Below are 20,466 nucleotides of genomic sequence, written 5' to 3' on the forward strand. Positions count from 1 at the left end.
GTGAGTCAACAGAACTGCCATGTCCTGGGAAGTTCTGACACAAAAAGCATCGTGGATCACCTTCCCAAATGCTCCCACTGTGGCCGCACCTCCCTCCCCACAACCAAGAACAGAAGGATAACTATTTACTAAGTCTCCCCCCCCCCTTTTTTTTTATCCTCACCCGAGGACATTTTTCCATTTTTTTGTACAGATAGAGTGGGAGGGAGAGAGAGGAAGAGAGAGAGAGAGAAACATCGATGTGAAAGGGACACATCGAGTGGCTGCCACCGCACGACTAACCAGGGCCGGGGACAAACTGCAACCGAAGTACGTGCCCTTAGCGGGAACCGAACCCGGGTCTCTCCGGACCGCAGGCCGACGCTCTAACCGCTGAGCCAAACCGGCCAGGGCAGTCTCCCCTTTCTTTCACGATTTTTCTTCAGCCCCAGGGAGGGAGATGAAGGGGGTTTGCTAAGGGCCTATGGGGTCACAAAGTCCTGGAATAAGAGCAATTCCTGGGGCCTCAGCCCAATTTTCTGACCACTGAGGTTGTTCCTGATATGTAGACACCTGGTTTCCGGAGGACTCACCACTTTTAAAAACTGGTGGCTCTGAGGGTTAGGGTGTGGCCACCAGCACAGTCTGCTGTGGTTCCACAGGGACTACCTGTTACCCTGACACCTCCTGTCAGGCACAGTGAAGATGTTCTGCACCAGGGTGAAGACTGGTGGCTAGCAATACTTTTCTTTGGCTTATAAAGTACTGGCTTGACCCATGATTTTTTTTTTTAAATATGTTTTTTTACTGATTTTAGAGAGAGAGGAAGGGAGAGGAAGAGAGAGAGGGAGAGAAACATTGATTGGTTGCCTCTCATATGGGCCCCAACTGGGGATCGAATTCTCAATCCAGGTATGTACCCAGACTGGGAATCGAACCAGTGACCTTTTGGTGCATGGGACAATGCTCAATCACTGAGCCACACTGGCCAGGGCTGAACTGTGTTTTATTGATTTTTTTTATCCTCATCCGAGGACTTTTTTTTGTATTTATCTTCAGATAGGGCAGGAGGGAGAGAGAGGGGAAGAGAGAGAGAGAAACATCGATGTGAGAGAGACATATTGACTGGTTGCCACCCACACGACTCCAACCAGGGCTGGGGACAAACTGCAACTGAGGTACATGCCCTTAGCGGGAACCAAACCAGGGATTCTCTGGTCTGCAGGTCGATGCTCTAACCGCTGAGCAAAATTGTCCAGGGCTTGAACTGTGTTTTAAAGATAACCTGGATTAATCAATCTTTAAAAACTGGGAGATTTCACATTAAAATACAGATTTCCAGCCTCTCTGAAAAATCTAAACCCATGGTAACTGAGTACAATTTCATCTGGCAACAAGCTATGGGAGTTGAGTAGTAGCACCTTAGATGGGCCTACACCTCCCGTTTGCCGCAGGCCCTACCACACCCTACTGTCTCTCAGATCTGGCCTACTTCATGTTTATCAATCATTTATGTTACCACTTGCCCCTGTGGTAACTTGGGTCTGTGACCCCAGCTGCATGTTGTGTTTTATGTGTAAATATTTCCATGTTTTTCCTCCAAGTTTTGGAACATAGATATAGAGCATTGTTTTTTTATAACTGTGTACTATATTAATGTGATCATCCAACCCCTGGGTTGTCCACCGTTACTTATAGATAAGGGAGAAGTAAACCTCTACCTTGTAGAAGCCACTGTTATTTTTGGGCTTTCTGATATTCACAGACAAAATGATCCTTATTAATATAGGGATTTTTACTGATTTCTTTTCCTCTTTTTTTTTTTTTTAAATCCTTACTCGAGGATATTCTCCATTTTGGTTCAGATAGAGTGAAAGGAAGAGAGAGGAAGAGAGAGAAAGAGAGAGAGAGAGAGAAACATCGACGTGAAAGGGACACATCGGCTGGTTGCCTCCTGCACGACCCAAACCAGGGCCAGGGACGAATTGCAACCGAGGTATGTGCCCTTGACTGGAATCGAACCTGCGACTCACTGGACTAGGTGTAACGCTCTAACCGCTGAGTAAAACTGGCCAGGGCAATTTTTACTGATTTCTTATTGAGTCACATCACTCTTTACATATTAACATATTAATTTATTATATCATATATATGTTACAACAATTTTCTCTCATTTCTCAGTCGACATGGTAGCCAGTGTGACCTTGAAAACTTAAATCAGACCAAGTCACTCTCCTACATAAGCCTGGCAACAGCACCCACTGCACTCGATGAGATCCACCCACAGCCTGGTTCTGTGCCTGCTTCTCCTACTTCCCACTTCCCTTCCCTATCTCACCACCTGAGCCAAACAGGTCTGGACTGAATTTGTTTTATTTCCTTAGCTAGCCTTGCTGCTGCTCCTCCTCCTTACACAGGTCTTATACAAATGCTGCCTCCCAGATCACTTTAAGATTGGCCTCCTCCTCCAGTTCCTGTCATTCACTATCACATCACTTTCATTATTCCTACACAGCACCAACTAATGAAGGATTCTTATTTTAGACTTCATGAGGATGGGACTTTTTTGTCAGACTAGTCCTGGTAACACTAAATAGTTAAGAGTGAAAGAATGAATCTATTATTGAAATGGTATTTTTATAGCAGCACTATTTACAATAGCTAAGATCTGGAAACAGCCCAAATGTCCATCAGTAGACAAATGGATAAAAAAGCTGTGGTACATATACACAATGGAGTCCTATGCAGCTGTAAGAAAGAAAGATCTCTTATCCTTTGAGACGACGTGGAGGGACCTGGAGAGAATTATCCTAAATGAAACAAGCCAAGCAGAGAAAGACAAACATCACATGATCTCACTTATTTGTGGAATATAATGAACATAACAGTCTGAGGAACGGGGTAGTCCCAGAGACGTGGAAGTAGGGTACAGACTGACAATCCCCAGAAGAGGGGGTGGGAGGGGGAAGAGATAAATCACAGAACTTATAATTAAAAATAAATAAATAAATAAATAAATAAATAAAAAATAGTATTTTCAAAAACAAGAAAAGAAATGGTATTTTTTTCCCACACATTAAGTTCTGTTTCTGGTCTCTATTCTGTTCCTTTGATCTATCTGCCTATTCTTGTATCAGAATATATGGTTTTAATTAGTGTAGCTTCATAGTAAATATTAGTCTCATTTTTAAAACTATAGGTAATTTTTTAAGAAAAAAATACCACTGAATTTAAATGGGAATTGCAGTAAACGTCTAGATTTCTTTGGAGGGAACTAATCTCTCTATAATACTAAGTCTCCCCTTTAGGGACTAGATGCTTCTCCACGATCCAGATCATCTTCACCTGTCTCAAATGGAAGCTGAGGAGTAACTGGCCGTCACTAGGCCCCCAGTGGGCTTTGGTGTACTTCCTCAAGGACTTTCATTTGCTCTTACTCAATGTTAGCCTGGATCACTTTTTGGTAGAACAAGTCTCCTCACATGTCACATTAATACCCTTATAAATCAACTTATAATGTACTGTGACAGTTTCAAATTTAAAACAATTTTAAGAACTGATACATTTTAATATAAAACTATTTAAGAACAAAGCACATTTGTCCTTATGTTCAAGTTTTTTCATATCCTTTGATATAGTTGTCTTCACATTTCTTTAATGTGAAGAATTAATAAGAAATGTGAACATTTCTTATTAAAGAAATGTTATTTTCTAGAGTACTGTATGATTTACATTGCTACTGAGTGGCATTCTGTACATGTATTTTTAAATCTTCACCTGAGCCCTGGCCAGTTTGGCTCAGCGGTTAGAGCGTCGACCTGCGGTCCCGAGAGGCCCGGGTTCGGTTCCCGCTAAGGGCGCGTACCTCGGTTGCAGTTTGTCCCCGGCCCTGGTTGGTCGTGCGGGTGGCAGCCACTCGATGTGTCCCTTTCACATCGATGTTTCTCTCTCTCTCTCTCTCTGTTCCTGTCTCTCCCTCCCACTCTACCAGAACAAAAAAGGAAAAATGTCCTCGGGTGAGGAAAAAAAAAAAAAAAAAAAAAAAAAATCCTCACCTGAGGGGAGAGAGATAGATATAGATATAGATATAGATATATATTTTTTCCTATTTATCTTCAGATAGAGTAGGAGAGAGAGAGAGAGAAAGGAAGAGAGATACAAACACCAACATGAGAGGAACACATTGACGGTTGCCTCCTGCAGAACCCTGTCCAGGGCTGGGGACGAACTGCAACGGAGGTACATGCCCTTGACTGGAATCAAACCCACGACTCATTGGTCCGCAGGTTGATGCTCTACCACTGAGCCAAATCGGCCAGGGCTGCACATGTATTTTTTATCTAGCCATCTACTTCTTCTAATAGTCTTCTAGTTGATTATTTTGTCTTTTCTCAGGTCTAATATGGTTGATTTACTTTTCTTCTATACACATCAAAGTGCTTACAATAGCACCTGACACATGTGGGTGCCCAATAAACATTAGCAATTATCTTCTCTAATACCTGTACCTTTTATTTTATTATCTTAGCTAATTGTATTAACTAGCAGTTCCAGAAACAAATAGTGGTGATAGTCTTACATTTGACTTTTTGGGAATACTACTGTGTATTTCACTATTAAATACATCCTAACGTGACTATTTTGAAATATGGACTTTGAAAACACACTATTAAGTTAAAGCATCCTTCTAATATTATTTTTTAAAGCTCAAATAAAAAATGGATGTCAGATTTAATTTAATTTTTTTACCATCTAAAGCTATTTTTTCCCCCCATCTAAAGCTATTACATGGTGACTTATATTAAGAGGTCTTAATATTGAACCATCCTTGCATTTCTGGAACAATCTCACTTGGTCATGGTTTCTATCTGCTGGTATTTTTTTTTAATCCTCACCCGAGGACATTTTTTTTTGCATTTATTTTCAGACAGAGTGGAGGGGAGAGAGGGAGGGAGACAGAGAAAGAAACATCAACGTGAGAGAGATACATCCAGTGGTCACCACCCACACGACCCCAACCAGGCTAGGGACAAACCGCAACTGAGGTACGTGCCCTTAGCGGGAAACAAACCTGGAACTCTCTGGTCCATGGGCCGATGCTGTAACCGCTGAGCCAAGCTGGCCAGGGCTCTATCTCCTGGTGTTTTATTTAGAGAATTTAAAACCTATAGTCATAAGTAGAAGGGATCTGTAGTTTTCTTTTTTGGGGTTATCTATGTCGCATTTTGGTATCAGCAATATACAAGTTTTATGCAGATAATATGTAAAACTTTCCTTTCTTTTCTATGCTCTGGAATATTTCAGATGGCATAAAAATTTTCATTCCTGCCTGGCTGGTGTGGCTCAGTGAATTGAGCATCATCCCATGCACCGAGACGCTGCTGGTTTGATTCCTGGTCAGGGCTCATGCCTGGTTGTGAGCTCAATCCCCAGTGTGGGGAGTGCCAGAGGCAACTGATCGATGTTTCTCTCCCACTGATGTTTCTATTTCTCTCCCCATCTCCCTTCCTCTCTCTCTCAAAAATCAATAAAAATATATTAATTTTTTTTTTATTCCCTAAAGGATTGAAAAAATTTGCTCATACACTGTTTGAGCATGCTGCTTTCTGAGTAGCCTAAAAAATTTTTTTTCTTTATTGATTTTAGAGAGAGAGGAAGAGAGAGGGAGAGAGACAGAGACACTGATGAAAGAGAACATCGACTGGCCACCTCCTGATAACCTACACTGGGGATCGGTCCTACAACCTGGGCATGTGCCCTGACCAGGAATCGAACCAGCAATCTCTTGGTGCAGGGGTTGACGCTCAACCACTGAGCCACACCAACCAGGCAGAGGAATAGCTTTTTGATTACTTAATTTTTTTCCTGTGGTAACTGATCTATATATTTCCTTATCTTTTCATCGGTCACAATGTGTTACTTATGCATAAAACCTCACTTCAATATAGCACCTTATTGATATTCCCCCTACAAAGCAATAGGCAGCCATGCATTCACTTACGGTGGGGTCGGTCCAAAGAGAACATCTAGAACACTCCTGGCAGGGGGCTCCTGGAGAGCGAGGATGCTGGCAGAAATGGTCATACCCATTGATGGATACTCGACAGAGGTAGCACATTTGGGCCCCGCAGCGGCAAGACATGCGGTTGCAGCCTTCAGATTTGATGAGGCCGGTCCCACACTTGTGGCATTTTCTAATGCGAGCAGCAGTCATTTTCTCTTCACTGAAAAAAGAACACATGATTGGAGATAGCAGGGAACATGAAGAAGAAAGAAAAATATGGCTATTAAGTATTTATCTCTTTCCACATATGATTGCCTAACCTTTTTGGTGACATTCAAAGAGTGAAAAGAGCCTATGTTTTGGAGTCCGAGAACTGGGTTCAGTTTATCAGTTGTTTAGCTTGGGTAAATTACTCAACTGAATGGAGACTCCGCTTCCTCATTTTTAAATAAGTAAAACCCAACTTTCTCATAGTGTTTGGAGGATTATAGGTAAAATACAAAGTACCCTGGCACACAGCACTTAGAAAATGAATTCTATTTGTTATAGGAATCTCTGTAGGCTTAAAATGGAGAGAAAAAACTTAAGATATTCTGAAACAATGTGTTTTACATATACAAAACTAGATAATGGAGAGCCAGTGAGCTTAAATCTGTTATATTCACACCTTGTATTTCAAAATACTCGGCATGGGTGTGGGATAGACACAGTTGGGGATGAGCCAATAGCCAATGGAATCCCACATTCCCAGGCTGCCTTGCAGGGAGGGAACGGACATCTGTATGATTCAATGGGAGGCTACTTGTTTCCAGAAGCACTTTAACTGATATGAAAAGGCAGATGACTAGGGTCAAAATGAAAGATCTTGGCTCTTCGTCAAAAGCTGGCACTGCTGAACTAAGTTACTTCCATGGTGTTCTGTTTATAACAGTTGCTGCCTTGGCTTATAATTGTTCATGTGTCTGTTTTCCTCTACTAAGTTGAGTTCCTTGAAGGTAGAGAGCAGAGGCTGTGCTGGAACACCCAGCTGGCATGAAGAAGTATGGTCTTGACAGGAAGGTGTCAAAAGGCATGCCTACTGCCCTGGCCAGTTTGGCTCAGCAGTTAGAGCATCAGCCAGCGGTCCAGAGAGACCCGGGTTCAGTTCCCTCTAAGGGCGCGTACCTCGGCTGCAGTTTGTCCCTGGCTCTGGTTGGTCGTGTGGGTGGCAGCCACTCGATGTGTCCCTTTCTCTCTCTCTCTCTTCCTCTCTCTCCCTCCCACTCCATCTGAACAAAAAATGGAAAAGTGTCCTCAGGTGAGGATAAAAAAAAAAAAGGCATGCCTACTGAGACTAGGGAAGAGCATTAAGGCCCCAAATGGTGGACAGCCCTGAAGTTGGGACTCATCCCACTGCTCCAAGCATAGTAATGACTGTGATAGTCTGGGGATGAGTTCTGACCTGCATATTCTCTCCTAAGGCTGAGAAAACACAGCCTTCTTCCTTCTACTGTTCCAAGTTTTTCTGCTAAGTAAGAGTAGCCATATGAGTCAGGGGCAGGCAAGCGTTATTTTTTTTAATCTTCACCTGAGGATATTTTTCCATTTATCTTCAGATAAGAGTGGGAGGAAAGGAAGAAGGGAGAGAGAAAGACACACATCAATTGGTTGCCTCCCGCATGACCCCAACCAGGACCAGGATCAAACCACAACTGCGGTACGTGTCCTTGACCGGAACAGAATCCGCAGCTCTTTGGGCTGCAGGCCAACACTCTAACTGCTGAGCCAAACTGGCCAGGACACGCAAGTGTTTTTAATTACTTATATTTAGAAGATTGTTGTGGTAATATGCTCCTCAGAAGCCAGACCATTCTTCAAAAATAGAAAAATGCATTAGGAAATTGGCTGCTATTCATTTAAGTCTAAATTTTTGAATGACCCAAAATGAAGGAAGGCAGAACTCTGGCTTGAAAATAATTTAAACCCAGTTCAAGTTACTGAAGAACAAATGAATTCTAAGTTTTGCTGAATAGAAAACACTGTCAAGAAAACAAAGTTTAAATAAAGTGAATTTATTATTGTCAACTAAATAATATAATACACATGTTCATAATTTCAGTTACTCAGAAAACTTTAAACACCTGTCAATGCTCCATGTTAAGACTCGTAAGGTTCTAATGAAAAAGCTTCCAATTTAAAAAGCTGTGATCAAAACACAATTGTAGCCCTGGCCGGTTTGGCTCAGCGGTTAGAGCGTCCGCCTGCGGTCTAGAGAGACCCGGGTTCGGTTCCCGCTGAGGGCACGTACCTCGGTTGCAGTTTGTCCCCGGCCCTGGTTGGTCGTGCGGGTGGCAGCCACTCGATGTGTCCCTTTCACATCGATGTTTCCCTCTCTCTCTCTTCCTCTCTCCCCCTCCCGCTCTGTCTGTACAAAAAATGGAAAAATGTCCTTGAATGAGGATAAAAAAAAACAAAACACAATTGCAATTTTCAATAGCACAGACTTTCTGTGTAAGAGCAACCTTGAAACTGAGGTGTGGCTTTCAGCCATTGCACTTTGGTTGTCTGGGGCTGGCTGACTTATTCCCTGGGCAGCTAGTAGGCTGTAGTGTGGGAGAGAAGTGACTGAAGAACCAAGGTTATTTGTTTCTGAGTTGTTTCTGAAGGTTTGGAACGAGGATGGATGCATTTGGGGTGGGTAGAGATAAACTGAAAAACTTATATGCATACATGTACAACCAACTGACACTGACATTAAGTTGAAGACGACAGGAAGGGGGTGGCAGGGGCTCAATGGGGATAAAAGTGGGACATCTGTAATACTTTCAACAATTAAAATAAATAAATAAATAAATAAATAAGAAGAAATGAAAGAGGGTGCATTTGCTTGCTCTGTTCCACCACACTGTCAGTTGCCAATGTGACGTAATAGTGGGTGTGGTAAGGGAGAAAACGCACTCCTAAATGGATAAAAAGATGTAAAGATTGTATGTAACTCAACATTGCCACAATGTTCAAATAGCTATTCAACACTGCATGAATATCCATTCAAGTCCTTTGCTTTAGCAAAAGAACAGTACTAGGTAGGCCAGGATGGTCTTTAACCAAAAAAGGATTGCTATTATGGGATGTGGTGACCACCTATCCAGCAATGTAAAAATGCAAACTGGAACTGGGGAGAAATCAGTTGATTCTTTTGGGAGGAAGGTGATTTGGCAACTAGATTCTAAATTGGGCAGGAAACAAACAGCCCCACAGGATGTGTTCCTGTTCAGAACAGGAAGAGAGGACTGAGCTGCAGCTGTGTCTGCTGACCTCATGTTCAAACAGGAAGGCTCACTGCCCTCTTCTACATAACCAACAGAGATCCTACGATTCCATGATTATTTTTCTCACTACTATTTAAATATGCTGGGAACTCCTCTTACGGAGCTATCTTCATTCTTGTGGCATATACTATTCAAATCTTAAATGGCTTTCCTTTGTGAGTGTGTATACTTTTTTTGTTGGAAGACCTGATTCATTTCATATCATTTAATATGCTGATTCAGCAATAATAAAGTACTTATAATTTAATGTGTGTACCCTTCTGTTTCTTACTTTTGCCACCTGACAAATGGCAGGATTCCTTAGCTCTAGAGTCTAGAGCATCCCTACCCTACAAAAAAGTACTACCAGGTTTCTGTGGGCATCTTTGAGATTGGTGCCATCAAGACTTCAAAGATGCAGGGCTGCTGACTGCTATCGCATCTCCTTTTACTTCTCTTGCCTGTACAGAGAACAGGTCCTAAACCTAGTGCATCACTGGAAGCCTAATTAGATGCTGACTCTAACTGTAGCTGCGGTTCCAGATGTCATTTCTCAGCAGAGCAAGTAAACAGAGCCTCTAGCAACTGGGATGCAGCTATTAACCTGGAAAATGTTTTTATTCTCTGTTCAATAAGCAGAGAAGACCAGAAGCAGTTGGGAAGGGCCCTGATCATCTGTTGTCCAACAGGACAACACAGTGACCTACCATTCAAATGATATGCTGATAGAACCTGGTGAATAGGAAGTAGCAGGTACTCTAGGACACACTAATACAGTGTATGCATGTGAGACAGTGGGAGGTAAGTCCCTAAAAAAATAGAGATCTGTAATGTCTCCAAGTTCTGGTGATCTAGAGATCAAGTGTGCACAGCAAACTATTCCTTTCAAAGCTAGGCACACGTTGCTGGATCTTGTATTCCCTACCCACAAGGAAAGAAGTCAGATACTTGGGAGGCCTTTCTGGATTTTGGAATCAACATATTTCACATTTGGATGCGCTGATCTGGCCCATTTACTGCTGATATAAAGGCTGCCAGGTTTAAGTAGGGCTCAGACCAAGAGTGACCTTCTAGTTACTACTGGACCCAGTGGTGCTCCAAGGGCCTACCTCAGACAGACACTGAATACAGCCAGTAGCAGGAACTGACAGGACAACCAGAATGGGGGCTCTGCTTCAAAAAGTAGCCAGCTCTTCTTCTAAGAAACATCTCCTGGCCTATGACTGAGCCCTAGAGAAGTCCAGGTGCCTGATCCTGAGGTATATCAAGAACCAGTATAGAGTTGGGCAGCACTCCATCACCAACTCTAAGTAGAATATATGTGACCAGGCCTGAAAGGCCCTGAATGCAAGAATTCATGTTTATTCCTTGGGTCACATTTGTAAATCAGGGCCTTCTGCTTATGGAAGACTCAGCATGTGGCAAAAACTATTCTGGGCACTTTACTCTTCCCGATAACCCTACAGATTGATAGGATTATCCTCTGTACTTTACAGATAAGGAAACTGAGGCACAGAAAAATTAAGAAATTTGCTCAGGGTTCTTAACTATAGTAACCCATAGTGAGCACTCAGTAAATCTGCACTCACTACATGAGTAAGACATCCTTCTTAGGTGCAAAACAAAGGCCCAAACAGCAACAACAGAAATCCTCCCCTCCTCCCAACTCAAACCAGAAATGACTGTCCATAGTAAACGAGAACAGATTTTTTGGGAGTTGGCTCATAAACTGGCTGAAAGACAAGTCTGAATGAGAAGTTCAAAGTGTTTTTAGGCAATAGCATTCCTGATATCAGTATATTGCCTGGCAAGAGGACTACTTTCAAGAAAGAATAATTTTTGATGTTAATCAATTTAAAGACATGCTGCTGGTCAGGTTGGTAGCCACTCCAAATTATAAAGGCTGGCTGACAGACAGGGGAAAGCCTAGATTTAAGGAAACAATGCTAGACTTCTCTAGTTGGGGCGGTATTTGTGATTCTACGTACATTGTTTTTTAGTTTTCTGTTGTTACCATAACCTTAATTTCATCTGCAAAGTCCCTTTGCCATGTAAGGTAAAAATATTGAGAGGTGGTGGGGATTACGGCATGAACATCTTTGGAGGCCCTTCTTCTGCATACCAAAGTCTGTCCTGTAGCCTCCAAAGACTCATATCCATCCCACATGCAAATTATAGTCACCCCCCTTCTAAGGACCCCAAAGATCTCATCCAATATAGCATCAACTTCAAGTCCCAAATCTTATCTAAATCCCCTCAGCTCAATAGCCCCAATTCTCATCATCTAAACCCGGTACAGGTAAGACTCTAGATATGTTCCACTGGGATACACTTTCTCTCCATTTGTGTCCTGAAAAACTAAAGAAACACATTATCTGCTCCTAAAATACAATGATAGGACAGGTATAAGATAACAGTTATAGGTATTCTGGTTCAAAAAGGGAGAAAATGGAAGGAAAAGAGAAGTCACCACTCCCAATCAATTTGGAAATCCAGGCGAGCAAACTCCTATATTTCAGATTTGAGAATAACTCTCTGTGGTTTGAGGCTCTGCCCTCATGGCTCATGGCTCCACTTTCTGAGTAATCCTCCTTTTTTTCAAGAAAGGTAGTATTCTTGCAGCTGAGCAGTTTTTAATTAGCCTGTTTCCTGCTTGTAGAACTTAGGGGTCTGACAGACTTCTTTCATTTCATACTCCCTGTCTCTTCCAGTCCAAGCTGGCAATGTTTCTGCTGATATAAAATTCTCAAGAACCTTGTGGGTCTTCCATTTATGTCACAGGAATTCATTCCATTAGGCATGAAGCTCACTCACAGATATTTCCTAGATAACCCCACCTCTATTTTTGACTTCTGGTGAGATGGCTGAGGGATAATGCCTGAGCTTCCTAGAGGCTGCCTGGTTAGATTGTGAGGATCTATGGTTCACTCCCTCAATCTCTTCAAATAGCCTTTGTATTGACTGAGTACTGTCAACATTCTGAACATATCCTTGTTTTTCTCTCTGGAGCAGCTTTCCCTGACAGTGAATCTATCAATTTTAGGGTCTTTTATAATCTGGATAGGATGAGAATTTCAGAAACAATCACATCCGTTCCTTTTTGTTAATAGCTCTTTCCTCAATTTATCTCTTTCCACTTACATTTTCCACTCTTCAATACTTTGCAGGACACAATTAGCTAAGCTTTCTGCCATTATATAATAAGAACTCCCTTTCCTCCAATTTTCAATAACACATTCCCATTTCCTTCTGAGTCCTCACCAGTAGCGCCTTTAATGTTCATATATCTATAAAGTCTATTGATGGTGATCTAAGTATTCTCTAAGGCAATTTAGGTTTTGCCCGGAATGTTCCACATTTACTTCTGGGCCTCCAATTGTGGAGTTTCTAATGTCCACATTTCTACTAATGGTCTGTTCAAGGCAATCTGGGTTTTTTTTTGCTGTAATGCTTCTCAAAATTCTTCCAGGTTCTACCCACTGCAATCCAAACACACGTCCATATTTTTAGGTATTTGTTACAGCAGTGCTCCACTTTTGGTATACAAAAATCTGTGTCAGTTTTCTATTGCTGCTTTAACAAATTATCACAAATTTATTAGCTTAATACAATACAAAATCATAATTTTATAGTTCTATAGGTCAGAAATCCAGCATGGGTCTCATCAGTCCAAAATCAAGGTGCTGGCAGGCTGCATTACCTACTGGAGGCTCTAGGAGAGAATCTGTTTGCTGCTCATTTGGGCTGTCAGCAGAATTCAGTTCTTTGAAGCTGTAAGGTCAGGGTCTCCGTTTTCTTGGTGGCTGGAAACTGAAGGTTGTTCCCTGCTTCTAGAGGCTGTCGCATTCCTTAGCTCATGGCCTTCTTCCTCTATCTTCAAAGCCAGCAATGAGAGGCTGAATCCTTCTCATGTCGCTGACTGTCCATCATTGCATCTCCATCTGACCAGAGAAAGGCTCTCTCTGCTTTTAAGGAGTCATGTAATTAGATTGTGTTTACCTGGATAATCCAGAGTAACCTCCCCATCTCAAAGTCCATAACCTTCATCACATCTGGAAAGCCCCTTTTGCCATGTAAGGTAGCATATTCACCATTCACAGGTTCTGGAGATTAGGTCATGGACATGTTGGGGGGCTCATTATTCTTCCTACAAAGTCTGAGGTAAAAGCATAGCCACGAAGCCTAGGTTTCCAATTCCTGCTATGCCACTTACTAACTGCGTGAGCAATGGGTAAGTTACCAGGCGCTGTGTGTCTATTGTGTCATTTATAAAATGAGGGTAATAGTACCTACTTGTGGTACAGATTTGGAGACTGTTAACTATCCCAAATAGGCATTTCTCACTTCATTATTTTTAGTAACAAAACCTGCTCTTTACTCCTTTAAATTTAAGCTGGACATAAAATCACCCAGCTAGTGACTACATACAGTATTTGCCTTGGAGCAGGCCATGGCCACGTGACGCAGTCTAGATCAATAGGGTACGAGCAGAAGTGATATATCTATATCTATATCTTTTCTGTATCACTTACAAATCAAAGAAAAGCTGTCTACCTGGCAACTTGTCTCTCTCTCTCTTTCTTCTCACCTAGGGCTGGAGTGTAAATGTGGCTACAGTCTAGTCCCAATCAGGCAGGTGAGAATACCCCCTTAGGTAATGGTAAAGTAATAAGACAAAGGAACTTATGTTTCTGAATGACCTCATGGGATAGATATGCCCCACTATCTGGCAAAGCTGGACTAGTATACGAGAGAGAAACAGACTTTTGTATGGGTTAAGTCAATGTATTTATTTATTTATTTTTTTATCCTCACCCGAGGACATTTTTTTTTTGCATTTAATGCAAATTTTTTTTTTTTTTTTTTGCATTTATCTTGAGATAGAGCAGGAGGGAGAGAAGGAGGAAGAGAGAGAGAGAAACATCGATGTGAAAGGAACACATCGAGTGGCTGCCTCCTACACGACCCAACCAGGACCAGGAACAAACTGCAACCACAGTACGTACCCTTAGCGAGAACCGAACCCAGGTCTCTCTGGGCCGCAGGCCGACGCTCTAACCGCTGAGCCAAATCGGCCAGGGCTAAGTCAATGTATTTAATAAATTAGTATTTATAAAGCATTTAGCCACATAGGGAGTGCTACACAGTAATGGCTCTTATTACTGATTGCATTAATTTGCATTTTGGAGGTTGTGATTCTACTCAATGTCACAGGCTACCAGTATCCTACAGGAAATACAGATAAAGCAACATTAGTACCACCTAACCTAATTAAAATGTGTTACTTGCTTATTTATTTAGAAAATAAGAAGAACCAACATATATTGAATTCATATATGCATGCCAGGCATTTATCATGTTACATTTGACCCTGGGAATAACTCTATGAGGCTGCAGAGAAGAGGGAATGGAGGCTCAGGGTTAGGTTACTTCCTTGAGATCACTCAAGACAGGGGTAGCTTGAGAACTTTTTCTCCCCACAATACTCACGGCCCGCCCCTCTCTAACAAAAAGGCAGGTTCGTGTGTGTGTGTGGCAAATTAGTCAATAAATCCCTCTGAATTATTTTACTCACATAGATGTTCGGTACTTGATGTCATCTTTTTCAGCCAGCTCTTCACAGGTGAGGCCATTGTGCTCTTTCCAGAGTCCCTGACACTTCCTACAGGTTTCCTGGGGACAAAGCAGAGAAACAGACAGCTCCTGGTGAGTAGACCCCATGCAAGTTTCTATTCAATAACAGGGAATACGAAATAAGCTTCACTTGGCCTGAATTCTTTCAGAGGCTCTCCCTCCCTTTCAGTAGGGGTTATTTCTATAGACATCTCAACAAAAGAGAAAGAATCATTAGAAGAAATCATGCCCTGGCCAGTCTTGCTCAGCGTTTAGAGCATCGGCACGTGGACCAGAGAGTCCTGGGTTCGATTCCTGCTAAGGGCACGTACCTTGGTTGCAGTTTGTCCTCTGCCCCGGTTGGGGTTGTGTGGGTGGCAACCACTCGATGTTTCTCTCTCTCTCCTTCCCTCTCTCCCTCCTGCTCTATCTGGGGGAAAAAAAAAATGTCCTCAGATGAGGATAAAAAAAGAAGAAATCACGAGAAAATTCCCTCTCTTTAGACCAAAAGGATGCACTACTTCCAACACCAATTTGGATAAGGTTTTCTAAAATGCCAGGAGCCAACTGGAAAAACCCCCATAAAAGACAAATTTATGAGATTTTTGTTTTTAAAAAATAAAATACTGCAAGTTGCTTGAGGGCAGGGTTGTCGGGTCTTATTAATTTCTGTAACCCCTACGCCCAGTGTTCCAGTGTTGGTCTTGGCACAGAGTGCTCTTGTTGAACTGAACTGAAAAATGGTCTACATAGCATTACTAGGGATCCTTAAGAGAGACATTCCCTCAGGCATTCCTGCCTCATAAACATGGAATCATTCTCCATAGTTTAACTTCATTTGTAAATATGAATTTTAAAAAATTACTACTTTTTATTCTAGGATCATTTGTAGTTTATAAACTTTCACATCAATAATAAGAATTAAAATGTTAATCCAATTTAATTTAATTTCCACAAATGGAAATTACAACCCCAATAAATAAAGGAGAAGACTTGTCAGCTTTAACTGGGGACTGATCTAGTCTAGGGAGGCAGTGATGGCTTGAAGAGGTAGAGCCCGAGACCTGAAAAGTGTGTCAAAGAGAGTGAAAAGAGCAGTATTCAGGTGGAGGAGCAGTAAGAGAAGCTGCAGGGGAAGCTGGGCAAGTCTGGTTCCTGCAGCTGGACTGCAGACAGTGAAAATAGGCCTGGTGAGGCCCACGGGGCCCTTATAGGGTGTGATTATCAGTTTGACTTTTATCCTAAGAGCACTAGGAAGGTGTCCAAAGGTGTCAAGCATGGAAGTAACATGATCAGTTTTGTGATTTTACAAGATCATTCTTCATGGAGAACAGAGTAGCAGGAGGAAAAGAGTGGAAACGTAAAAGACAGGAAGCTATTAAAGTCATCCAGGAGAGAGATCAAGGAGGCCCACCTGGACTTAGGGAGGTAAGTGAGGGCATGAAGGAAAGTTTACTGATTTGAGAGAAATTTAGGAAGCAAAACTGGCTGGTGTGATGACCCAGCTCTGGAGGGTGAGGAGGGTGAGGAGAGGAAGGTGTCAAGGATGACACCCTGGTTTCTGATTTGTGCAACACAAGGTAACAGAAACACAGATGGGTTGAGCATTGTTCCATGGAAACAGTGAGAAAGGCCTGGCTTGGGTAGAGGGAGGGCAGGCTTTAAGATCTGGAATTTGGCCCTGGCTGGTTTGGCTCAGCAGTTAGAGCATTGGCCTGCGGTCCTAAGAGACCCGGGTTCGGTTCCCGCTAAGGGCATGTACTTCGGTTGCAGTTTGTCCCCAGCCCTGGTTAGGTCGTGCGGGTGGCAGCCACTCGATGTGTCCCGTTCACGTTGCTGTTTCTCTCTCTCTCTCTCTCCCTCCTGCTCTGTCTGAATAAAAAAATGGAAAAATGTCCTCAGGTGAGGATAAAAACAAAAAACAAAAAAAAACCATGTTTTGTTTTTTTAGTTGATTTTAGAAAGAGAGGAAGGGAGAAGGGAAGAGAAACAGTGATGTTAGAGAAAAACATTGATCAGTTAATTGTCTCCTGTATGCACCCCAACCTGCAACCTGGGTATGTGCGCTGATGGGGAATTGAACCAACGACCTCTTGGTACTTGAGATGACACTCAACCAATTGAGCCACACCAGCCAGGGCTAAAGCCCATTTTTAAAAGACCTTGTGCCTGACTATTTTGGGAAACTGGAGGATAAACAACAGCTGGAGAATAGATGAGCTGGTGTTTGGATCCTAACCTTCAGAACAATACTAACCTAGCCACCCACCAGGAATAGAAGCTTAAAAACAATCCACAGTATTTACATAGTGCTTTGCAGCATTCCTGGTGATCAAGTTATTAATTCATGGGTACTTCTTCATAAGGGAAGAACCCATTTTCCAGGTGAGACATAGGTCTACGACAGCAAGATGAACTGGCCAGGCTGACTCAGTTGTGAGGGGTCACTGTGAGGGGTCACCATTCACTTGCAAAATCACAGTGGTTCTCCTGTAGGTGCATGTGTGGAATTTTAGCCATGGTACTTCTCATCAAAGGGTCCAGGGGTCCCAGAGAATAAAACTCAAATGTCTTTTGAAAAGTCTAGCCAGCTAGACCCTGAAACCCACAATTAAAACAAGGCAATCCTGGCTGGTTTGGCTCAGCGGTAAGAGCGTTGGCCTGCGGTCCAGAGTGACCCGGGTTTGGTTCCCACTAAGGGCACGTACCTCAGCTGCAGTTTGTCCCAGGCCCTGGTTGGGTCGTGCGGGTGGCAACTACTCAATGTGTCCCTTTCACGTCGATGTTTCTCTCTCTCTCTCTCTCTCTCTCTCCCTCCCTCCCTCCCTCCCTCCACTCTATCTGAACAAAATATGGAAAAATGTCCTCGGGTGAGGATTAAAAAACAAACAAACAAAAAACAAGGCAAGTGAACAGCAGGGTGGGTAAATTTAGTGCGTGGAATTTTCTCTTTAAAAATGTATGTCAATGGGGGAAAAAAGGAGAAACACCTGTAACAAAAACAAATTAATAAAAAAAAAAGTATCCTCTTGCTCTTTTTCATGGTGCCTTGGAGGCGGTCAGCTGCTTCGGGTTGAAGCTGAACATCTCTTTCCCAGCTACTGGATGCCAGAAACTCATTGAAGTGGACGATGAACGCAAACTTCGAACCTTTTATGAGAAGCATATGGCCACAGAAGTTGCTGCTGATGCCCTGGGTGAAGAATGGAAGGGCTATGTGGTTCAAATCGACCCTTAGCAGGAACCGAACTTTGGACTCTGGTCTGCAGGCCGACACTCTAACCGCTGAGCCTAACTGACCAGGGCAGTGATGGGAATGACAAACAAGGTTTCCCCATGAAGCAGGGTGTCTTGACCTATGGCCATGTCCGCCTGCTCCTGAGTAAGGGGCATTCCTGCTATTGACCAAGGAGGACAGGAGAGAGGAAGCACATATCTGTTCGGGGTTGCATTGTGGATGCTAATCTCAGTGTTCTCAATTTGATCGTTGTAAAAAAAGGGGAGAAAGATATCCCTGGTCTCACTAACACTATTGTGCCTTGTCACCTGGGTCCCAAAAGAGCTAGCAGAATCCGAACACTTTTCAATCTGTCTAAAGAAGATGATGTCTGCCAATATGCTGTGAGAAAGCCCCTAAACAAAGAAGGTAAGAAACCTAGGACTAAAGTACCCAAGAGTCAGCACCTTGTTACTCCACGTGTCCTGCAACACAAACGTCAGCGTATTGCTCTGAAGAAACAACTCACTAAGAAAAATAAGGAAGAGGCTACAGAATATGCTACACTTTTGGCTAAAAGAATGAAGGAGGACAAAGAAAAGCGCCAGGAACAGATCGCCAAGAGACATGGGCTGTCCTCTCTGAGAGCTTCTACCTCTAAGTCTGAGTCCAGTCGAAAATGAGCTTTTCTAAGAGTAACAAATAAATAAAAATATCAAATCTCAAAGAAAAAAAAAAAGTATCCTTTTGCCCTGGCCGGTTTGGCTCAGCTTTTGGAGCATCGGCCCGTGGACCAATGAAACCTGGGTTCGATTCCAGCCAGGGGCACGTACCTCAATTGCAGTTCTTCCCCGGTCCTGGTCAGGGTCATGCGGGAGGCAACCAGTCAATGTGTCTCTCTCGCATCGATATTTTTCTCTGTCTCTCTCTCACCCTCTCTCCCTCCTTCCTAATCTGTCTAAAGATAAATGGAAAAATGTTCTCTGTCACAAAAAAAGTACCCTCTTGCCTGGCTGGTGTGGCTCAGTGGGTTGAGCATTGTTCCATGGACTGAGAAGTCCTGGTTCAACTCCCAGTCAGGGCACATGCCCGGGGTTACAGGTTCGATCTCTGGTAGGGGGCGTGCAGGATGCAGCCGATCAATGTTTCTCTCTCACATTGATGTTTCTATCTCTCCCTTCCTCTCTAAAAAAACCCAGTAGCCCTGGCCAGTTTGGCTCAGCGGTTAAAGCGTCCGCCTGCGGTCCGGAGAGACCCGGGTTCGGTTCCCACTAAGGGCATGTACCTCGGTTGCAGTTTGTCCCGGCCCTGGTTGGTCGTGCGGGTGGCAGCCACTCGATGTGTCCCTTTCACATCGATGTTTCCCTCTCTCTCTCTTCCTCTCTCTCCCTCCTACTGTCTGTACAAAAAAAAAAACAAAAACAAAAAACCCAGTAAAAACATAGTTAAAAAATAAAAATGTACCCTCTCTTCTAAAGAGAGTACAGTATATACTTTACTAAATTGTAATTCTTTCCTCTCAAGCACAGCTAGGCTTTGTTCCTAGACTCAACAAATGCTTAACCAATATTAGGAAGAAGGCCCTGGCCGATTTGGCTCAGCGTTGGCCCACAGACCAATGAGTCGTGAGTTCGATTCCGGTCAAGGGCACAGAGGAAGAAAAGGAGAAAGAGAGAGAAAACATCGATGTGAGAGAGACACATCAAGTGGTTGCTACCCACACAAACCTAACCGGGGCTGGGGACAAACTGCAACTGAGGTATGTGCCCTGAGCGGGAACCAAACCCAGGACTCTCTGGTCCGTGGGCTGACACTCTAACCGCTGAGCCAAACCAGCCAGAGCAGGAGAAATGTTCTTGAACTTTTAAAAAAAATTTAACATTTATTTATTATTATTATGATTATTAAATGAATCAATCTATTTGTGAACGTTTCTAACATGAAGAAATCATTCTTCAAAGTGCGATTAATGAAAAAGTCCCAAGGACCATTTTGGAAGGCAGAGTACACTTTACTTGTATTTTTTTGTTAATCTTCACCTGAGGGTATTTTTCCATTGGTTTTTAGATAAGAGTGGAAGGGAGGGAGAGAGAGAGAGAGAAAAAAAAAACATTGACTTGAGAGAGACACATGGATTAGTTGCTTTTTGCAGGACCCTGACTGGGGCCAGGGATCAAACCTGCAAATCAGGTATGTGCCCTTGCCTGGGAATCAAATCCACGACCCAACGCTCTAACCGTTGAGCCAAACACTTTAGTAACTTCAAGACACAAAGGCCATGCATATCCTGGCTATCAAATCTAATCGGAGACCATGCTTTTCATCACTTGTGTGCCTATACAGATCAGGAGGAATCACTAAATTCA

The 20,466-nt window shown here is 42.9% G+C and overlaps 1 protein-coding gene and 1 pseudogene across 1 annotated transcript in view; one reads left to right on the forward strand and one right to left on the reverse strand.

Annotated features, from left to right (window-relative positions):
• The window catches only part of RNF216 (ring finger protein 216), a 129,016-nt gene that overhangs the window by 15,599 nt on the left and 92,951 nt on the right, over positions 1-20,466 (reverse strand). The window contains exons 15-16 of the mRNA XM_036281962.1: positions 14,846-14,943; positions 5,981-6,203 (exon numbers count right to left, since the gene is read on the reverse strand). Of these exons, the coding sequence (XP_036137855.1) occupies positions 5,981-6,203; positions 14,846-14,943 (321 nt within the window). The remainder of the gene's footprint in view (positions 1-5,980; positions 6,204-14,845; positions 14,944-20,466) is intronic.
• Positions 16,380-18,783, forward strand: LOC118615329 (annotated as a pseudogene).

This window comes from Molossus molossus, unplaced genomic scaffold (assembly GCF_014108415.1).
Source record: "Molossus molossus isolate mMolMol1 unplaced genomic scaffold, mMolMol1.p scaffold_m16_p_4, whole genome shotgun sequence".
In the NCBI taxonomy this organism is placed as follows: domain Eukaryota; kingdom Metazoa; phylum Chordata; class Mammalia; order Chiroptera; family Molossidae; genus Molossus; species Molossus molossus.